Here is a 23,029-nt window from a genome sequence, read left to right as displayed (position 1 = left end):
TATCTGCCTTTACATCAATTAAACAGTTCTTTGAAAGCAGACAAATATAATGCATTGGAATCTATGATGAAGATGGCATAGTATTAGATGAGCAGAAAGACGCAGGGGAAGGGTGGAAACAATACCCTGAAAAACTTTATGCAGAAAATAATGAAGACCTGGAAATGAGGTAATCGATCCGGAAGAAGAGGGAGATTATATCTTGCGCAATAAGTTCAACTTTGCAGTCAGGCAGTTAAAACCTGGGAAAGCCACTGGGTGATAGTATAGGGCAGAACTCATCGATGCTGCTGGAGAACAGCTACATGAAGAACTGTTCCATCTCATATATTTTATATACGAAACTTTGCAGCTCCCAACAGACCTTATAAAATATATCACAGGGCCAATACCAAAGAAAGCATCTGCAAACAGATGTGAACAATATGGGACCCTCAGTTTGGTAACATACGAATCCAAGTTCTTGACCTCTATCTGGCCAGGAGGACAGAAGGCAGGATAGATGCAACGATCACAAACGACTAGTTTGACTTTATTAGTGGTGTAGGAACACGAGAAGCAATAGTCGGCCTACGATTAATTCTTGAGAAAAGACTAAAGAAGGGTCAAGAAGCATATATGGCCTTCATCGACTTAGAAAATGCATTCGACAGGGTAGACTGGCGACAGCTTTTTCAGTTGCTGAGAGCGACTGGCATGAGTTATAAGAATACAAGAGTAATGCAGAGATTGTTTAGAGAAAAAGTGGCTTTGATAAGGTGTGTGGAACAATATGGTTCAAATGGCTCTAAGCACTATGGGACTTCACATCTGGGGTCATCAGTACCCTAGACTTAAAACTACTTAAACCTAACTAACCTAAGGACATTACACACATTCATGCCCGAGGCAGGACTCGAACCTGCGACCGTAGCAGCAGCGCGGTTCCGGAATGAAGCGCCTAGAACCGCTCGGCCACAGCGCCCGGCTGTGTGGAACATCAAAATGAAGCTAGGGTGCCCGCAAGGGCTGCTCTCTCTTTCCTGTCTTGTTCATTGGATATATTCAGAGGGAAATAGATGAAGCTAGGGAGATGCTAAGAGACGTAGGAGAAATTAAAGTCGTTGGACGGAAAATAGATATGCCGAGATTTGCTGATGATATCACAGTGTTAAGTGAAGATGCAGGACGATTAGAAGTGATGCTGCCCTACATGGAAACCATCATCAGCTCTTCCTATAACACGCAAATTAATAAAGGTAAAACAGAAATCTTTGGGGTGAGCAGACAAAACACCGCTGCCCAACGTTCACTTAACAATGAGCAACTGGAGACTGTTGAACACTTCGCCTAGCTAGGGAGTAACGTTACGTCAGACAGAAGGCCAAGGAAGAATATTGCAAGCCGAATGCACCAGGCAATAGCTGCTTTGAGCAAGAGAAGAAACCTTTTCACATCCAACAGCATAGACAAACATCTCAACAAAAACCTCATACAGATGTTAGTTTGGAGCGTGCTGCTGCACGGAAGTGAAACAGGTACACTTGGGGAAGGAAAAAAAGCATAAAATAACAGCGTTCGAGTAGTGGTGCCACCGCAGAATGCTGAAGATTTTCTGGGTAGGTAAGATATAAAACGAAGAGGTGCTGCTTAGAATGGAAGAAGAGAATCCTTGTCTCCTGAAGCTAATTTTACTCAGAAGGGACACATGAGTCGGCCATTAAAAGTGCCGTTGAAGGGACGGTGGGAGAAAAAGGCAGGCCCAGACTAAACACATCAACAGATCATGGAACCTACCATATACCGCTCTCAAGATGAAGGCCGAAGACAAAAATAATGGCGAACTGCTGCTAACCAAGCTGACTGTTGAACACGTAAGAAGTAGAATACAAATTAGGGAGTGAGGAATTTGCGAAGAAAGGGACGTAGAGAATACACAGACAAAAAGAAGGGACAGGATAACACGAAATTTATTTAGACGTCAGGGAATAACTTCCTTGGCACTAGAGGAAGCTGCAGAAAATGACAGCTGCAGGGGAAGACCGAGATTGGAATAAATCCAACAAATGATTGATGACATAAGGTGCAAGAGATACTAATATGTGAAGAGGGTGGCACAGGAGGGGAATTCGTGGTCGGTCGGATCAAACTAATCAGAAAAATGTATTGGTGAATTAGGCGAATTAGGGAGGCGCTTGAATCTGGAGAGCACCAAATTCTAACAGGGAATGCAGAAAATTTCAAGAATGTGACCTTTTTGTACGTTTTCGTTGTTTTGCCTCCTGACGAGCGTATTACAGCCTTACGTCACACAAATGATATCATTGCCGGTTTACGTTGTTACCTGGTCATCATCAGATCATTGATTAATTTGCATTATAAATTTACAAGGGAGCAGGTTCTGAGAAGCGCTGACAATGTGGACATATCACGGCGGCTTCTGAGCTGATGAGTTTCTATGTAAGATATTCTGTCACCAGATGATGACTTCATAAATGGCTAAACCGGTGATGTTATTAGCTGTTGATTTTACAATTGCCGACGGCGGAACGCAGAACCAAGCTTTGTTTATAGCATATTGACAAGGTCGAATGCGTCCGACAATACTCGACAGTATACGAAGGAAGCACGTGGCCCGACATTAAATAGTCACGTTGTTGTCATAGTGCGTTACTAATACTGTATTGTCTTAGCGTCTGCTGAAATGGACGGTGATCGCGCAAATATACATTATCTAAGAGTAAGCTCAGACGGAAAATTCGTGATTAATAATGCAGTTCAGTTCTGTCGAGAAGAAAAACCGAAAGGTTTGCTAGTATCGTTATTGAGAGGTCTGGAGGGAGTATCAGCCGCAGTGGGAAAGAGTGTAAGGAGAGTGCGTAAGTGCGTAATGTTGTGAACGATGTTAAGAAAGCCAGACGTAGTGGTCAGTAAATTGTGACACCAAGGAAGGAAAGACTGAGGATCAAAACGAAGTGTCTCGGGGACTTTGATGAGCGTTTACTGAAAAGAAAGTTCTTGGAATATTACGACGTACAAAGAGAAATACCTGCTCTCCGAAAGCTTTCCAATTGGGTGAAAGATGATACAGGCATTAATTCCATGGGGAAACGAACCACTTTCTGCAAAATTTCGAAGCATGTGGGGTTCCGTTTAAAAAAAATGTAAAAACAGACGAACATTTCTGCTTAATAAGGAGGACATTGTAGCAGGGCGTACACGCTTTCCTAGAACTTTGAGAGAAAACGAGAATGGTGCGAAGATACCCGTCGTGTATATTGGTGAAACATGGGTCCATACACACTGTACTGTCGGTAAATGTTGGCAGCATAGTGACGACCAGGTGTGCGGAAAAATGAAAGTTTTCGACAAAGAGCAGTAGAGGTTCACGCGGGAAGAGAAATGGGGTTCATTGAGGATGCTGAGCTCATCTCTGATTCGAGATCAACATCGGAAGGTTATCATAACGAAATGGACCGTGAAAATTATATAAAACGGTTCCTAGAGTGTCTAATACCAAATAATCCAGCTGGAAGTTTTGTTGTGGTGGTAGACAACGCACCCTACCATTGTGTGCACGCAAATAAAGCGCGAAACACATCTTCTCGTAAAGCAGATATACAATCACGGCTGCCTAAGCATAAAATCCCGTTCATTGCGGATTTAACGCGCAACGAGCCCCCGAAAGTTGTGAAACATTACAAACCCAAGCCAGAATATACAGTAGATAGCGTATTAAAAGAATTCAGGGAAGGAGTTACAGTCTCACGCCTTCCACCTTATAACTATGATCTGAACCCCATCGAACTTATCTGTAATTTAATGAAACAGAAAGTTTCATCGAACAACGTCAGTAGCGTTACTCTTTCCCAACTTAAATAAGCGACTACGGGTGCAATACAAAGCTGCAATATGAAGCATTACGAAAGAGCACTAAAAGAAGGCGTGTGATAAAGTAAAAATTATTGTGGACGAATACTGGCATGGAGACGCTCCGATGGACGAATGTATTTAGAGCGTAACTATTCAACTTCAACCAGACAGTGACAGTGAATTTTCATCGCATGGTTTTGAGGATACATCTGACGCGGCACATTCACACTCGACAGAGACATCTGCTACGGACATCAGCAACAGCTCTGCCGAGTTATCGAAAATGTTCAAATGTGTGTGAAATCTTATGGGACTTAACTGCTAAGGTCATCAGTCCCTAAGCTTACACACTACTTAACCTAAACTATCCTAAGGACAAACACACACACCCATACCCGAGGGAGGACTCGAACCTCCGCCGGGACCAGTCGCACAGTCCATGACTGCAGCGCCTGAGACCGCTCGGCTAATCCCGCGCGGCGCCGAGTTATCAGATGAGGCAGCCCTTACATACGAATTAAAAGTTATTGAAAACATTATATTAACGATAACTTTTTCATAATGTGGGACCACAGTCACAATATATTTCTTTAAAGTCAGTACCGCCATTAGAAAATGGTTCAAATGGCTCTGAGCACTATGCGACTTAACTTCTGAGGTCATCAGTCGCCTAGAACTTAGAGCTAATTAAACCTAACTAACCTAAGGGCATCACACACATCCATGCCCGAGGCAGGATTCGAACCTGCGACCGTAGCGGTCGCTCGGTTCCAGACACCGCCATTAGACTGTTGTTTATTTACACTTACACAATCACGATTTCGGTTTCAAAGTGCCATTGTCAAGTGTTATAAACTGCCTAGGATGGCATACTGTCCTATTGAAGTACATTAGTAGACATATCTGGCAGAGCTTACTGCTTTGTTTCATTACTGAGTACACTCCACTGGCCTCAGTAATGTACTCACTAATGAAACAAAGCAGTAAGCTCTGCCAGATATGTTTACTCTTAGACAATGTGTCCAACAGTGTACTTTAATACGACAGTATGCCAACTTACGCAGTTTATAACACTTAAAACACTTGATATTGGCACTCTGAAGCCGAAATCATGATTGTGTAAGTGTACATGTAACACTGTAAATAAAAAACAGTCTAATGGCGGTACTGTCTTTAAAGGAATTACATTAACGTTTTCCACTACGTCACATTTTTTTGCTCCTGTCTTTGTTGTTTCATTTAGAATCTTTGTGTATGCGATTTTAATTATTATTATTTATCTATCATAATATTTACGCGTTTTAAAATGCTGATGTATTTATTAAAAAACAAAAGTAGAATAATCTGTTCCTACTAGTTGTGCAACGGGGTCAAAAATTTATTTTCCGCCGCAAGATTTAATAATATTGTGCTCATAGTCATTTCGATAAAGATATGAAAATAAAAAATGTTACAGCAGCTGACAAAATTCGAATCCACAACCTCTTGTACAGTAAGCAGACGTGTTGTCCTCTGCACTAGTTCAGCTGAAAGTATTTGTTTTTTTTTATTTTAATGGTATAGATTCTCGCACGAAATTCCGAAACTTTTTTGTATGTGCATTTCTTGTAAACTGTGGCCCACTAGGATGAATCGCTCCAGGAGGTAATACCCACACCACCGTATAAACGGTTTCAATAGTCGATCCCCCCCTAGAGGGGACCTCTCTTTGTTAGTTATTAGACCCTACACCAAAATTTCTATTTCATCTTCATTTATCTTGCTCTTCTGTAGAGTAATGTATTAACAGCGAATGTATTTTTAATTGCTGCACGCCCAACTCGCGTTATTAGATCCAAAAATGCCTTCATTTAAATTTCCCACGGTTCTCTGTTCAAGAATGTGTTACTAGCAAATATATTACGCGTTCGCCTCAGTTATTAGATCGTAACACAACAGTTTACTTCATTTGTTACGTCTGCTTGTAGAAGAAAATATTAAAAGTGAATGAACCGCTCTATCCTAAACGAATGCACAGCTGCATTGTTCGATCGTAAAACAAAAGTTTTATATTATTAGTGTTCATTTCGATTGTTTTTCTGTAAAAGAATGTGTTAACAGAATATTTATTTGTTTTACCTGCTGCACGTATACCAAGTACAATTCACGAGCTGTGTTACATTTTCATTGAGCCAAGTTATGCCGCACGTGCGTCATCCGAAGCATCCAGTAGCAGATGGTTCAAATGGCTTTGAGCACTATGGGACTTAACATCTATGGTCATCACTCCCCTAGAACTTAGAACTACTTAAACCTAACTAACCTAAGGACAGCACACAACACCCAGTCATCACGAGGCAGAGAAAATCCCTGACCCCGCCGGGAATCGAACACGGGAACCCGGGCCTGGGAAGCGAGAACGCTACCGCACGACCACGAGCTACGGACATCCAGTAGCAGCACTCGTCAACAATGCGCAGCGCGCCCAGCTAAAACGGAAGTTGTAAACTGAAAGGGTAATACGGTTCCTGCGACCTGAGCCTCTAATAAATAGTAATAATAAAAAAAATTATAAGTCGATCACTGTTTCGCTAACACAGTACGCCCAGTCCATTTATTACATTGCTGCTGGAACCACGCAAGCACCAACAGTATATATTTCTGTTCCACGACGACACACATGGGTCAAAGTCTACATCTACGTATACATGGATACGCGGCAAATCACATTTAAGTGACTGGCAGAGGGTTCAACGAACCACCTTCACAGTTCTCTATTATTGTTATCTCGTACAGCGCGCGGAAAAAACAAACACCTGTATCTTTCCGTACGAGCTCCGCTTTCCCTCATTTTATCGTGGTGATCGTTTCTCCCTATGTAGGTCGGCGTGAACAGAATATTTTCGCATTCTGAGAGAAAGTTGGTGATTGAAATTTCGTGAGAAGATTCCGTCCTGACGAAAAATGCCTTTCTTTTAATGATGTCCAGCCCAAATCCTGTATCATTTCTGTGACACTCTCTCCCATATTTCGCGATAATACAAAACTTGCTGCCCTTCTGTGAACTTTTTCGATGTACTCGATCAGTTCTATCTGGTAAGGATCCCACACAGTGCAGCAGTATTCTAGGCAGTCTCCTTAGTAGATCTGCTACATTTTCTAAGCGTCCTGCCAATAAAACGCAGTCTTTGGTTAGCCTTCCCCACAACATTTCCTATTTGTTCCTTCCAATTTAATTTGTTCGCAATTGTTATACGTAGGTATTTAGTTGAATTTGAAAATAGATTAGACTGATTTATTGCGTAACCGAAATTTAAAGAATTCCTTTTAGCACTCATGTGGATGACCTCACACTTTTCGTTATTTAGGGTCAACTGCCAATTTTCGCACCAAACAGATATCTTTTCTAAATCTTTTTGCAATTTGTTTTGATATTCTGATGACTTTATTAGTCGATAAACGACAGCGTCATCTGCAAACGACCTAAGACGGCTGCTCAGATTGGTTCAAATGGTTCAAATGGCTCTGAGCACTATGGGACTCAACTACTGAGGTCATTAGTCCCCTAGAACTTAGAACTAGTTAAACCTAACTAACCTAAGGACATCACAAACATCCATGCCCGAGGCAGGATTCGAACCTGCGACCGTAACGGTCTTGCGGTTCCAGACTGCAGCGCCTTTAACCGCACGGCCACTTCGGCCGGCTGCTCAGATTGTCTCCCAAATCGTTTATATAGATAAGGAACAGCAAAGGGCCTATGGCACTACATTGGAGAACGCCAGAAATCACTTCTGTTTTACTCGATGACTTTCCGTCAATTACTACGAACTGTGACCTCTCTGGCAGGAAATCACAAAACCAGTCACATAACTGAGACGATATTTCATAAGCCGCTATTTCACTACAAGCCGCTTGTGTGGTACAGTGTCAAAAGCCTTCCGGAAATCGAGAAATACGAAATCGATCTGAAATCCCTTGTCAGTAGCACTCAACACTTCATGTGAATGAAAAGCCAGTTGTGTTTCACAGGAACGATGTTATTTAAACCCGTGTTGACTGTGTGTCAATAGACAGTTTTCTTCGAGGTAATTCTTAATGTTTAAACACAATATATGTTCCAAAATCCTGCTGCATATCGACGTTAACGATATGGGCCTGAAAATTAGTGGATTACTCCTACTACCTTTCTCGAATATTGATGTAACCTGTGCTACTTTCCAGTCTTTGGGTACGATCTTTCGTCGAGTAAACGGTTGTATATGATTGGCTAATGTATCAGTATACTCAGAATGGAACCTAACTGGTATACAGTCTGGACCAAAAGACATGCTTTTATTAAGTGACTTAAGTTGTTTCTCTACTAAGAGGACAGTTACTTCTACGTTACTCATTTTGGCAGCTGTTCTTGATTCGAATTCTGGAATATTTACTTCTTCTTTTGTGAAGGCATTTCGGAAGGCTGTGTTTAGTAACTGTGCGGCCGGCCGCTGTGGTCGAGCGGTTCTAGGAGCTTCAGTCCGGAACCACGCTGCTGCTACGGTCGCAGGTTCGAATCCTGCCTCGGCCGTGGATGTGTGTGATGTCCTTAGGTTAGTTAGGTTTAAGTAGTTCTAAGTCTAGGGGACTGATGACCTCAGATGTTAAGTCACATAGTGCTTGGAGCTATTTGAACCATTTGGAGTAACTCTGCTTTGGCAGCACTGTCTACGATAGTCAACAGACTTCCGCTCCGCTCTGCACTGATGTGAGGGCAACACGCAGAGGAGGAGGAAAACAAGTGATAACCAGTATCCTGATTAAAACTAGTTGTTGCTTGAGGTTTGTCACGTACCGCAACAGCGTTTGCCGTATCGGCTGTTAACTGACGCGCGTTTATGGGCAACACACGTGCAGCGGGTCATTTCAAAACTGCTGTTTCTCACGTTCCTCCCGAAACAATGCTATTATCGGCAGCTGATTTTACGTACCCAATAGGGAACAGCACGCACACGACGTATTCTGTTGCAATTAATCAGGGTAAGGTCGCATCCTAACCGAAACACAAACTCACGTTGTGCATTTAGTCGAGCAAAACGCTTATCAGCAACCAGCGGCAGCTAGCGTTGGACTGTTAAACACGTCCGCTGCGTGGAAAATGCGCTGTGCCAAGCTAACCTCAGCCTTGCCGCGTGCTACTATTAATACTGTAAGGCCTGAAATAATGTTCTGTTTGAAACAGAGACTCTTGGGAACGAGTCACAGCGACAATTATACTTTCGGACACATATAATATTGGAAGAAGTGTTCCTGAAGTAGAAGAGGTCCTGTCTACATTACTGAAGTACTATCCCAGGACCCAGTACCAGCTGCAGGTTGCCTATCTAACAGCTACTAGGGGCAACAAAAATTTAATTTTCAGTATTACGTGTAATTATTGACTGAATTTAAAAATTTAAAGTTCTATCGCAATCTGCTAAACTATACAGAGTGACAGCTATTGAAGTATAAGAAATAACTATGAAGATAGTAACTGTTCTCGAAAGAACAGATATAATTGATGACCGTGCAGCTTCTCTAGAATAAATGATAATTAATTGCAATAATGCGAGTAAAGAGTGGATGGGCAAATATCTATTAGGAACATTACGTATGTAGATTGTGGACAGTTGGGAACGTAGGCCTCACGGGAAGTGTGCAAGGGATAAGTCCCTGCAGTCGCACTATCCTCTGTGACGTCGGTGGCTCAGATGGATAGAGCGTCTACCATGTAAGCGGAAGATCCCGGGTTCGAGTCCCGGTCGAGACACACATTGTCAGCTGTCCCCATCGAGGTATATTAGCAACACTTGTCGGCAGCTGAAGGTTTCAAGTAATTATCATTTAAACGAAATAAAATCGTCATAACGTCTGAATGGATTGCGTCAGCACGTTCATAGTGCGCTGTAGGTCGCGAGACATGATAGGAATTGCTATGCGCATTGTTGTATAATTTAGCGACGAAGTCCACTTTCATTTGGATGGGTTAGTCGATAAGCAAAAATGGCGCATTTGGACGACTTAGAAACCGCACTTGGAGATCGAGAAGTCCCTTCACCCTCAGCAGGTGACGATGGTGTGCAATGTCCAGTCACGGAAAAATCTGTACGATATTCCTTGATGGGACGATGACTACCGAAAGTTCACGTGGAGTTACTGGAAGATGATTTCATTCTCATTATTCAAAGTGACACTGATTTCGACAAGATGTAGTTCATGCAAGACGGAGCTTGACCCCATTGAAGCCGGAGAGTGTTTGATGTCTTGGAGGAGCACTTTGGGGTCCGCGTCGTGGCTCTGGGGTACCCAGAATCCACTGGCATTGGCCTCGATTGGCCACCATATTCTCCGGATCTGAACACACGCGATTCCTTTTTGCGGGGCCATATTGAAGAGAAAGTGTGCAACAATAACCGTAAAACCATCACTTGAGCTGAAAACAGCCATTCAGGAGGTCAACGACAGCATCGATATTCCTACACTTAAGCGGTTCATGCAGGATTTCGCTATTCGTCTGTGCCACATCATCGCCGGTGATGGCAGGCATAGCGAACACGTCATAACCTAAATCCGAATGTCTGTAGTGACGTTTAGATGTTGAATAAAGTTTTTGCACGCCGTAGTTTGTAACTAATTTACATTTTTTTCATATAGATCAATAATTGTCACCCTGGAAGTATGATATTATGTTAAAAGTGTAACACAATAAGACAGTATGAGAGTTATAAACTGTGTATTTGTCTTGAGGCAGCTCAACTGAATACCGCAGATATCCAGTATCTGTGAATGAGAGCACTTAGCGGCTTTCGAAAAACCTTACACACAATTTCTAATCTTTACGAAACTTGTCCTCGTGCTGAAACCCCCACAAAATAACGAAAGGAAAAAAATTTGTGACTTACTGCATTTTCGCTGTTCATGCAGTCGAACTTCAACATCAGTTATGACGTTTTAATTTATTACTTCTTAATCATCAAGTATTTCCGTAACACACAGTGAAATGATCGTACGGCCTTGTTGGCTGGGAGACCCCATGCGGGGTGTTCGGCCACCGAAAGTGTAAGTCCCTTTTTTTATTATTTTTTTAGCTGACACGATTTCGGCGACTTGCGAGTCAGTGATGATGAAATGATGATGAAAGACACACAACACCCAGTCATCTCGAAGCAGAGAAAATGCCTGACCCCGCCGGGAATCGAACCCGGGACCCCGTGCGCGGGAAGCGAGAACGCTACCACAAGACCGGAAGCTGCAGACATTCTCAGACAGTATTTGCATATATCACTAAATATGCCTGTATATTACATCGTTGTGTACGGCACCGAGTTCCGGACATATGACGTCATAACACTGAGATGCGTGAGAAACTAGCTTTTACTTAAAATAGGCCTCAAATTACCCAGGCCATATCATTCAGCGTTTCATAATCGGAACACTTTGCATCTTCCAATAAAATTGAAACGTAATTTCAAACATGTTGTAAACTTTTTCTCGCTTACGTGGTTAAAGTTAAATTAACTCATTTGTAAAGTAATCAGAAGTTTGGAGCCGTCGTATGCATGGGAGCTCGATTCTTTCAACAATCGGGGGGTTACTGGTGATTATCTAAGTATGATAACAGCGTACCTAACGTTGAATCGTGAGATATGAGGAATGATCCAGGTTTGTTGTTCTGTTCCTACCTGTAGTTTCAGAACATGAAGTCTGCTCACTGCCTTTCTATCCGTATTTTTCATTGTGAAGTCGACTGACAACCATCACACTATACCAAACCGTGCCTGCAGTTCATAAGAATACTTTGGAAATAGCACAGACATTGAGACTTATTATCCTTTTGTAACACTTTCTTTTTTCGTTTGAATCCCGTGCCCTGTGTCTGTTTCTTCGTATTTCAACATGCACCATAATCGCACCGAAAACAGCAACAGAAACGAATGATATGGATACAACACACAAATGACGGAAGAGTTTGCTTTCAATATCCCGGGTCTCAAGGGCTGATCGTGACTTTATCCTGGCCCCTCTGTTGTTGCCAGGTTCTTCCATTTCTCTGTAGCCAACTGTTGAACAAAAAAGTAGCCAAAATATCGGTATCTTCTTATCAATAAAAATAAACTGTCGCCATTTTTAATCAGTTAACTTAGTTCGACTGGAAAAACCGACAAACCTTCTTCAAAAAACCATTTCTCGATTCCCGTCTGGAGCTGAACCCAGTCGTACTACCAACTGAGCTATGAAGCCAGTCAAAATACTGTCATATTACTGCAATAGTGAGAAACTGGAAAGTACAATAGTTACTAAATTCAGATACAGTTACATTTAATTATCATATTTATTAATTTAAGAACTTATAATATTCATAACATGAAATGGTTCATGAATCGTTATACCACCTTGTGCGAGGGATATGCTCACGCATAGCTTCGATTACAAAACAGACACTTTCATATACTTCAATATTGCTGTTTACAGCTGTTGAATAAACTGAGTTATTCAGTCGTTCAAACATTTCATTGGTTCACACAAAGATGGTACAACCCTTAGGGCTGATATGGACTTTAATTCGTAACAATGCACTTAGTTTTTCTGCTTTCAGTCTATTTCTGACTTTCCATAATAATGAACATTCCACTGCAGCATTAGAAATAGGTAGTGATACCAGCAATAACGCAAATGCAGATAACTCTCTGAAAATTAATGAGCCTCCAGCATCTCTACGGTATAAAACTGTTGACCAAAATTTGTACTAACTCTTCAAAACGTCGCATCCACAAAAACTCAACCCAGTTAACTTGACCAATGAAGTTAAACTGATTCTCAGTAACATCCATATCATTTGTTAATCAACTATCTAGGAGTGGCAAATCCTTGAAATTCGCCTTTGATGCTTTTGACAGGCATATCTTAGGACTGAGGTAATGGAGTTTCTTAAAATGATTGAAGCTTGTGGGCAACCTTTTTAGGACCTCACATGAATACAGAGATATATGTCCCCCAAATATGTGCTCTCGTCAGTAATTAACGAGTACGGTTCATTGCTTCACGCAATAAAGCATCAAGTAATCATGATGCAGTAACATTTTTGATGAGAGCAAAGCATTTGATTCTGTGAATTATTTCTTAAGTCATCTTATTTATCAAAACTCTTAGATGATCAACGGTTTTTATCGAAGAGTTCATTATACGCAAACAGATACAAATAGCTACTTTTCCTTGCACCTCATCAACGACTTGTACAAAACTATTTAATCTCTGCTGTTGCTTTCGAGGGTACCGACTTTTCATTTTTTGAGACATGGTTTCTGCATGATTCTGCAGATACGTCTTGTGGGCGCGTAGATTTGCAATAGCTGTCTTCGAAGATGCTGGCATCTTTTGAACTGTCAGTGACCCAGCTACAATACAGTAGTATATATTGTAGTCTAAATTAATGTTGAGTAGTATAATTGTTTAGTTGAAGTATAAATATGTAAGGACGCACCACAATTGAACAATTAATAATATATGTAGGTACTACATTCCTTTGGCCCAGTCCTTTGCTTCCCATTCTCGGCGATATTTTCTAAGGCTCATTGTTGCATGGATTCAAGAGTGCGCTAGTGACAACCCACAGTCAACAAATTCTTCTCTACATGAGCACGTACAACTGTTAACTGGTGGGTCAGTTCAATACCAATAGGCGAGATCTGGGTTTGAATGTTACTGCACCGTGAAAGAAAGCGATCAGCGCAGGTTAGAAGGGAGTACCGTTGTTTTGGTAGCAGAGTGTCTGGTTTTCTTAGGTCGTGACATAATACAAAATCACCCATACGAACGACAGGAAAATTGTCGTATGTTTAGCCGGTATAGTTAACAGTCATGGCCCAAGTGGGATGTTTTATATTTAATTTTATTTGTATTCAAGGAAAATAAATAGCCATTAAGACATCAGGTAATTCTTTTACTCACCAAATTTAATCGCCAGTCGTTAGAAAGTTACACTGGCTGCTATTCTAACAAAAAGATACCAGGCTGACTTCGTGCCGCTCTCCGGCCGGTGTGGCCGTGCGGTTCTAGGCGCTCAGTCCGGAACCGCGTGACTGCTACGGTCGCAGGTTCGAATCCTGCCTCGGGCATGGATGTCTGTGATGTCCTTAGGTTAGTTAGGTTTAAGTAGTTCTAAGTTGTAGGGGACTGATGACCTCAGACGTTAAGTCCCATAGTGCTCAGAGCCATTTGAACCATCGTGCCGATCCAGAATGTGTACGCTCGTTGCCAACCTTAGGCTTAGGACAGTATTGTGCGCCGTAACAGTAAGCAGCCCTTGTAAATATAGTGTTGATCCTTGTGACCATCATTGTTTATATATTTTAGAAATATGAGATAAGAGGCAGTAACTGGTCCTTCTACCGACTTGCCATCAATCTTCTGTGGAGCATCAACTCATAGGGTTGCCACGTTTCAAACTAAAAATACAGGAGATTTTTGAAATGATGGCCAAAATGGTTCCATCGTGGCATTATCAGCATGTTTTACCATTACGTAAATGTTACATACAACTGCACACAAAAGTGTACACAAATAATTAGTGTACCAAGTAATAAATTTTTACTTTACCTGCAGTCGATGCGTGGTGCAGACAATCTCTTGCTCACTCATGTACTATGCTGAATTCAATTCTGCGTAAAAAACATAGAAATTTATGCTCGCTTTTTTTACTGATCCCACCCAAATAAAGTTTTTTCCAGTGGGGTAAATGCGCGCACATAATCAGGGTGCACCGCTCAAATCCCGACAAATTTCGATTTGAATTTCCTGCCATATCGACGTTCCGGCGGAGGTCGTTATTGGCGTTCTTGAAAGCCATAGGCCTCTGGCAGTGGCGGATACACAGAGGGGCGCCCCCCCCCCCCCTTGCCACCCGCGCAACCCACGCCAGTCAGCCCGCACGCTATTCGTTTTCTTTTCCTTTTCTTTTTTTTCAGTCGACTCGACTGAATCGAGTTGTCGAGTAGTTGTACTTTCCTGTGTAGGATGCGCGTCCGCGTCGTCGTGTTTGACGATTCATTAACCAATTTGCCAAGAAGAATAGGCGGGAGACCCGTACCGCCGTACTAGGCAAGGTCCTAGCGGAGGTGGTATGTCATTGCCTTCCTCCAACCGTAGTGAGGATGAATGATGATGACGGAAACGACACAACACCCAGTCATCTCGTGGCAGGAAAAATCCCTGACCCACCGAGAATCGAACCAGTGATCCCGTGCGCGTGAACTGAGAACGCTACCGCAAGACCACGAGCTGCGGACTCATTTAAGCGTGAGAACCACAATTGTAACTTTTTTATATCATAAGAGGGGGTTATCTTGTATATGTGTATAATCAGTTTAAATACAACTTTCTTCAACTTTGCATGTGACTTGATTATTTTTTATTACGGAAAAGTAAAAGTAGCTCAAGATATATTTAGCACCCCCTCCTTGAGGTTTTTCTGTATCCGCCACTGGCATCTAGTAAACAGTCAGAACCTCAAAATGGTGGAGATGTTAAGGACAAGTGCGGAGTACAACCCGAGAGTCGCGATTATCGAAAGTGTTCGTGCTGTTCTTTCACTCACAGAAATAGTTCGATTGTTCGGGTACCCTAGATCAACTTTTTACATTATCGCGGCAAAGTATAGTGCCTCGGAGAAGTCCGGGGGAGGTTCCGCTAACCCGGTGAGGAAACCTCATTCGAGGAAACCCGTGTCACGAACTGCGGCAGTCATCGAAAAGGCTCAGGCGCTGATTTCGGAGGACTCGGGGCAATCGCTGAGAAAACTGGCGTCAGTATTGAATGTCAACGAGCGAACAGTGCGTCAGATGGCAGAGGAGGACCTCACACGAGCCATTTAGTCCACAATTGGCTCTCGGATAACGCTTAGAGCGTAGTCGAAAGAGTTACCAACGAAACGAAGCACCTTAACGTCGCTTCTCTACGCACCGCTATCGAAGCAGCATTAGCAAATATGGACAGCGTTGTTTTAAAGAGAGCATGCCATCGCTTCAGGACAAGTGTGGCGGTCACTGCAGCTGAAGGGGGCTGCACCGAGCCATGTTAGTCTTGAATGATACCACTACTTATATGTAAAAGGATCTTCAATTGTAGTTTGTTTTAATAAATTTGCTTTTAAAAAAAAGGTTTGATTTCTCCGGATTTAAGTGCTGCACTCTTTAGTTGAACCTCTTCATGGTGGTGTCTTCGAGTCATCCTCGTCGTCACTCCCTATGCACAGTTAAACAGATGTACTATATACAGTACAAACTGCACACTGAAATGACACCGAGCTACACTTCTACATGCTACCGAAGCACAAGATGAAAATTTCGTCACGGAAGCTTCAAGGTTCAAGCTGGCCAACATGAAAAAGAGAGAATTCAAAAATGTAAACTGGACGATTGTTGTTTAAGCAACGATAATCCTTAAATGATGTGAAATGTTAGCATACAGGGTGTCCCATTTATCTTGACCACCCTAAATAACTGTTTGTCCAGACGCAAATTACAAAATGTTTCAAGAACATGTTCTTTAGCAGTCAGGGGGACATAAACCAGCATGATTGCCTTCGTTGTAGCTTTGTTTTTTACAAAGATATGAACAGCGGTATGAGTTTTTTAAATGGCACCCTGTATTTTTTATTCGGTACTTCATTTCCTCTCCTAAAGGCCTATTCAAAAATGTATCACAGTGTACTATTCACTGAAACTCAACCTTATTAATTACATAACACAACATTGACGTTGACGCTCCCAGCGCTTGGAACAGGTACTCGGGGTAATGGAACACACCCACTTACTGACGTTGACAGATGACAAATGTTAACATAAGTCGAATGCACACCCGTCATTCTGTCAACCATCATCAGTTGAAGAGTTGTGTGAGTAGAATGTACATCAACGAAGAGAAGTTAGAAATGCTACTCATCTATGGGGAATGTAAGTAAGCAGAACAGTAACTGCAATACTGTTTTCTTAAGTACGGGTACATTCAGTAAGTAGTTTAGTCCTTTTAAATACTGTTTTGTACAGTAGGCATACGGTAAAGGCTGTCCTTCCTTCCAACTGCATCGACATAACGTTTCTTATATTGTTGTTGTTGTTGTTGTTGTTGTTGTTGAGGGCAGGCGAAATGCTACGCAGGCAGCGGAACCGTACAGAGAGCGATATCCTGACAAGAACCCACCTTCCCGACGGATGTTTTCTCGTCTTGTTGCGCCGCTTCAGGAAACGGGAAGTTTCAACCCACGACTAGGCAATCGGCGTAGCACTGGCACAGACGAAGCTGCCGAAGTTACTGTTCTCGATCCCATTGCTATGAATCCACCCGTGAGCACACGACAGCTTGAACACGAGCCGTCCGGTGTGGCCGAGCGGTTCTACGCGCTTCAGTTTGGAACCACGCGACCGCTACGGTCGCAGGTTCGAATCCTGCCTCGGGCATGGATGTGTGTGCTGTCCTTAGGTACGGGTACACAGGTTTAAGTAGTTATAGGGAAGTGATGACCTCAGATGTTAAATCCCATAGTGCTCAGAACCATTTGAACCTTGACAACTTGAACCACTTAGGAATCTAACTGGAGTACTACAGCAAACATCGACCACCAAATGTTCCAAGTCCTATACAGGCGTTTACCGGGTTGGATGTGGGAAACCTCTCAGAAACCACATGCAGGCTGGCCGGCTCACCAGCTCTCGTCGTGTATCCGCGCGGTGGATTCGATCCGGGGCAGACTCACCTACCCGACTCCCCATAGCGGCGCGTTAACGCGCTCGGCTATCCGTGCAGGTCAATACTGCTAAGTTTGTGACTCATGTTGAGGGCTAGCGCACACCCTGTATTACTAGCAAAATAATCACCGTTATTTGCGGATACGTCAGAAGCACACTGCAAATGCACCCAAACATTGCTTCTGAGTCTTATGCTTTTGAAGATACAGAATGTCTTACATGGTAAATTAAAATTTTAAACTCGTCAAGAGGCGATTTCCTCAACTGTATTTCATGGAACACGTATTAAAACCATCCGTTTATGTATGTCTGACTATACGAAGGAAGGTTCAAACAACTACTCTCTTCAGAACTGCATGGGAGTAAGCTGTCAGCTTACTTGTGAAAAGACACGAGATTTCTTCAGAGTCAAAAATACAAAGGAGGTTGTCATGTATAGGGAAACAGCCTCTCAAAACAACCTTAGCGCTATCTTCAGTGCACCCCCGGAGCAGCCTAACCCTCACCAACCCTTACTAGTCTTGCTTAGTGGAGCACCAGGATTCGGATCTCCAACCGGCCTTCCAGATCTTGTTTTTACAAGGTTTCATTGAACATATTAAAAGAAAAGAACATTGCCGATTTCTTTCCCAAATACTACGCTATGCGAGCTCGCACTCCGTTCCTAATGACGTCGTACACGACAGTACGTTAAACAGTAATCTTCCTTACTTTTTTTCGTATTTCGTATACAGTTTAGTGCTAGCAGAGTAAACACTGTGAATGGTAACCAAAGGTCAGACAGTATTATTTCAGTTATTGTTCACTGACTAACTGGTTCTGGCACTGTGCCACTTCGGTAATGTTGGTCTGTTTTTCTTTTGTTTAGTCAGATCCCACACTAAACCACATAAAGGCACATTACAATTTGTAGTACGTATCTGAGCAACAAGCTATTAAAATTTAAATATGTTTTGGTTTGACTGAGCGAGGTGAGATTTTTTTCTTTTTTTTGGGAGAAGAAAGAGGCAGGGCTGTACCAAATGTACTAAAGGTGTAGAGTAACTTACTACTTAGCGCAGGCTCTCTCAATGTATAGGTGTTCCAAATAATTCTCGTTTAAGAGTATCTCTTCCACCTGGACAGAAATAACTCTTCAGGGAACCTGGAGACAGTTATGGACCATCTCTTAAAATACAATGGACTCACAGTTGCAGTCTGTGACAAGGTATCAGCATCACGTCATTCACTACAGGATACATCAATAAGCATTTCCTGCCGATCTTCGATAGAAACTCGTAGAATGATTAATACTTTTCGTAATTCGTTATTCTGTTCCTACTTTTCAAGTAGATTCGTATGAAAAATTCATGCCGGCTGGAACTGGCGTTGAATGGTTGTGTGCGATACCTTTGTGACTTTTGGTGTTTGACCCAGTCACTCCTTACTACGAACAATTTATGCATTGGCACGGGAAAAGTAGTAACTGGCAAAAAGAAAACTTCTCAGCCGAAAAACAAATTTATGAATTCGTTTTTCCTAAGATTATTACACATACTGCTTGAAATGGAAGACGTACACTCATGCATTGTATTACATATGATATCTGAAAAGCCGGCCGCTGTGGCCGAGCGGTGCTAGGCGCTTCAGTCTGGAACCGCGTTGCTGCTACGGTCACAGGTTCGAATCCTGCCTCGGCCATGGATGTGTGTGATGTCCTTAGGTTAGTTAGGTTTAAGTAGTTGTAAGTCTAGGGGACTGATGACATCAAATGTTAAGTCCCATAGTGCTTAGAGCCGTTTGAACCATTTTGACATCTGAAAAATTTGGCGTATTTTTGTCTATGAAATCCCACTTTCTGTAAATGAAATACACAAAATCACTCCTTATCCAAAATCAGAATTACTGTTACTTCTCGTTTATGCATAAATTTTGCAGTTAGATGCATGATGCTTCTCATCAAGGAAGTTCTCCATAGATAGTAAGTATTTTTTCTTTTTTTTTGTTACATAGGTGATAACTGGTCGTCTTTGAACGTGTTGCAAGCACTGCAGACTACTGATTGAGCTGAATTACTGTCCTTTTCTTAAAAAATTCTGTGCTGTGTCCACATTTCAACGTCATTCACTGACTGTCTTGTTTTTATTACGGGAAAATTAATACAGTTGAGGCAACTGATTTTAAATGAGCTGTGTCCAAAAACGCGTAAAATTCTGCATAAAAATCAATGAAGTCCTCATCCTTCATCATTATTACATTATTACCTTACATCTTTAGCACTTCGAATCATTTCCGCTACCTCTTCTGGAACCATGCCCTTGCATTTCTTTTTCTTTTCTCAATGCTTCAAAATTCCCTACCACACGACATATAGGAATCTCCTGAAACTAGAAATTTCATATCCACAGGATCAAAACAGGTCTTTCAATAAGTTAAATTAGGAGCATTAAAATCACACGCTTCTTATTTTGCCCTGCACAGTTGTTGGTCCATATTTGTAAATGTCGATTGATGGTGTTGAAAGGCGACAGCACTTTCAGAACATAGGATTCGACCTCATTTCCTCCATGACAAACAATTCCCTTGCTCCACAAGCATAAAAAACTTTGTGCTATTTCACCAACATACAGGCACAGGTTATAATTTGATAACTCTCTCCTATTACATATATTTGCATTAATGAAGGGGGTAATCCAGTACAAACTGTACTTGAGGGCATACGTGACACCCTCTTAACATTGTTTAGAGTGGTGGATCATGGTATTTTACATCACGCCTTCTCTGAATAATCATGATGTTAATTAGATCCATCAGATATGTTCCTAGTGTCCTTGTGCATTAGCTGTCTGTTTCCAAAACTCTGTATGAAGATTTCGTATAGCTTCATCAGAGTGGATTCAAGACACTTATAAAGGCACTTACATGTTGCCTAGGAAGGAATTTTGTGTATAGACGAATTTGGTTACACACACACACGAAGCAGTGAAGTAAGAGCAAAACGTCAGCAATTTCAACTTACCATTCTAAATGAAAGAGGTAGTTATGTGTGTGTGTGTGTGTGTGTGTGTGTGTGTGTGTGTGTGTGTGTGTGTGTGTGTGTGCGTTTCTGCAATATATTTCGTTGTATGTTGTTCTTGGTGCGATTAAGAGAGGGACTTAAGGCCCTTTTCTGGTCAGGCCAATTCTGGAACATGGCCGTCTTATAAACGTCTTGTAGATCGCCTGCCAGAAGAACAGCGAGCAATGAGTGCAGACTACAAGGCATGTTGTGTGTACTGTAAACTTTCCAGAGGGCCGCTCCATGACAGGTAAACACGTAAAAACACTGGCTGGCCTCTCTGTCGCTGTGCATCTGCCAGGTGGTCGACAGAGTGTTTCTATGATCGTCATCTTCCAGAATTTGCCGTTAACGTTATGAAGGATAACGGACTTTCTAAACCATGATGTTGGCGCAATTCAGTGAGAATTTATTATGAAAACTTTTGGCTGTGTGCGTTGTATATAGAATATAAAAGTAGTTTTTATCCAAATTTTTGTTTTGTTGTACAGGTAACCTATTGATGTACTTTTGAACGTAACTATAGATAATATAATAAATGTATATCAATACATTTGTGATGTTTTCTGACTAATATTAAAACCAACCAGTCGCCGAGTTGAAGATGATGAAGATTATTTCATTGCACTGTGGTGCAGACGACGCTGTTCAAATGTGTATGGGGTTTTTGTACACACTATTCGTGAGTTTCTTAACAATATGCATTCGATTATTGGAATGAACTTCGCTTACAGCTTTGAGCAGATAAACACAACGCCATTTCACATCTTTGCGCCAATTTTGACAGTTTTTTCTTTGTTCTAGAAAAAGTAGGGGTAGCTGCCGGTATTTTAGGCTTTGTATTGCATTTTATTGTATTACAAAGTCTCTATTATAAATAATTATGTGACATGGCTTCCTCGTCAAAGAATAAATGTCACGAAAATCATCGATTTGGGGCATGGCACGCAAGACATCAGTGATTTGTTACAGTTTTTGTCAGATATTAGAAAGGGAAAAATTTTGTCCAAAAAAGTATTTCTATCTTTTAAACCTTCGTTCATTCTTGGGAACGCTTTAACATTAATCGGACGTAATCATTCTCTTCGTAAAATGTACAAGGAATACAGTTCCTATTGTGACAACCTTAAAATAACCATAACATTTTTGAGATCTGTATAATCCAGAGGAAATGACTCTCCTATGTAAACGTTAGTTGGGTGAGTTCCAGCACGCTGCCACACTATCCAATTTATCTGGCACTTCAGTAGTAACTATAAGACCATGCGGTATCATAAATTAGTCTTGCGACGGTAATCTTAATTACGCGTTGTCTCGCTACATTTTCAACATATTAAGCGCCATTCACTAGCGTGATAGCCGTGATTCTACGTTTGTGGTACACATAATTATTCACTATTCCTGTTATTAATAACAAAATGTCTGTAAAACAGAGAAAAAACTAGTAATAGTAAGTTTCCGTTCTTATTGAAGAGTGGAAACGACGAGTGTTTCACGAAAGTCACGTAGCAACGCTAGTTTGATGTTGGTGACATGCGCAGTGCACTAAACTCACATCATATCTACTACATTCTGCATTGCTCGTACGCAACATCACCTGATGATCGAAACGTGTCGTGCTGCACAGAAGACACCCTCTAAATTTTAAAAATATCCATAGTTGCACTCTGCACCAAAAATTATGAAAAGAGAAACCCTTGCTCAAAGTTCATCATGGACGAATGCTTCCGTTTTATGAACTCGCTGCATGCCTTTATTACACTCCGACTGACAATCACAGCACTGTTTGTAGAATCCTTTTATGAGATACGTAAATACAGCAGCTAATATTACTGCTAAAGAACCGTGGATCTTCTTATTACCTACTATGAATTAGCAGTAGCCTGAGCATAGTGTATTGAGCGTTTAAATGCTTTCTTGATAACAGGCATGTTATCCAGAATACATTGCAGTGCTGGAGAGTCCTTACCTTAACTTTTTCGACCCTCCTGGCCATTCCCACAACGGTGAGTCCATGCTTCAACAGCGCCTGCACTATGGCAGCACCGATGCCTGCGCTGGCGCCAGTAACCAGTGCGACGCGTCCCTCGTATTTCTCGATGCCCATCGCTGCGTGAACTGACCTCCTGCCACAACTGAGTGACTAGCTAGACTAGTCCGCGGAGGCTGCAAAGATTTCTGCAGGTACCGGTGGTTTACGTTTTGTAACGCTAAGTTTGCGTCATGCCTCAAGCGCACTAGTTCCCTTATCTCTGCCACACCGTTTAGCCAACAAAGCGACTATCCACTAGTTAAACGCTTAGGCAGACAAAAGATTTAGTCAGATCCTAATAATTGATTTAACTGCCACATCACCAGCTTACTTTGGTGGTAAAAAGACGTATAAACTTTTTGATGGTTA

The 23,029-nt window shown here is 41.9% G+C and overlaps 1 protein-coding gene across 1 annotated transcript in view; it reads right to left on the bottom strand.

Moving 5' to 3' along the window:
• LOC124776092 (dehydrogenase/reductase SDR family member 11-like) overlaps positions 1–22,735 on the bottom strand; it is an 81,434-nt gene extending 58,699 nt beyond the window's left edge. Inside the window, exon 1 of the mRNA XM_047250934.1 lies at positions 22,598–22,735. Coding sequence (XP_047106890.1) covers positions 22,598–22,735 — 138 coding nt within the window. The remainder of the gene's footprint in view (positions 1–22,597) is intronic.
• Positions 22,736–23,029: the final 294 nt, after the last annotated feature.

This window comes from Schistocerca piceifrons, chromosome 2 (assembly GCF_021461385.2).
Source record: "Schistocerca piceifrons isolate TAMUIC-IGC-003096 chromosome 2, iqSchPice1.1, whole genome shotgun sequence".
NCBI lineage: Eukaryota > Metazoa > Arthropoda > Insecta > Orthoptera > Acrididae > Schistocerca > Schistocerca piceifrons.
Note: the sequence above shows the minus strand (reverse complement) of the source record. Positions and strands in the feature narration are given on the sequence as shown.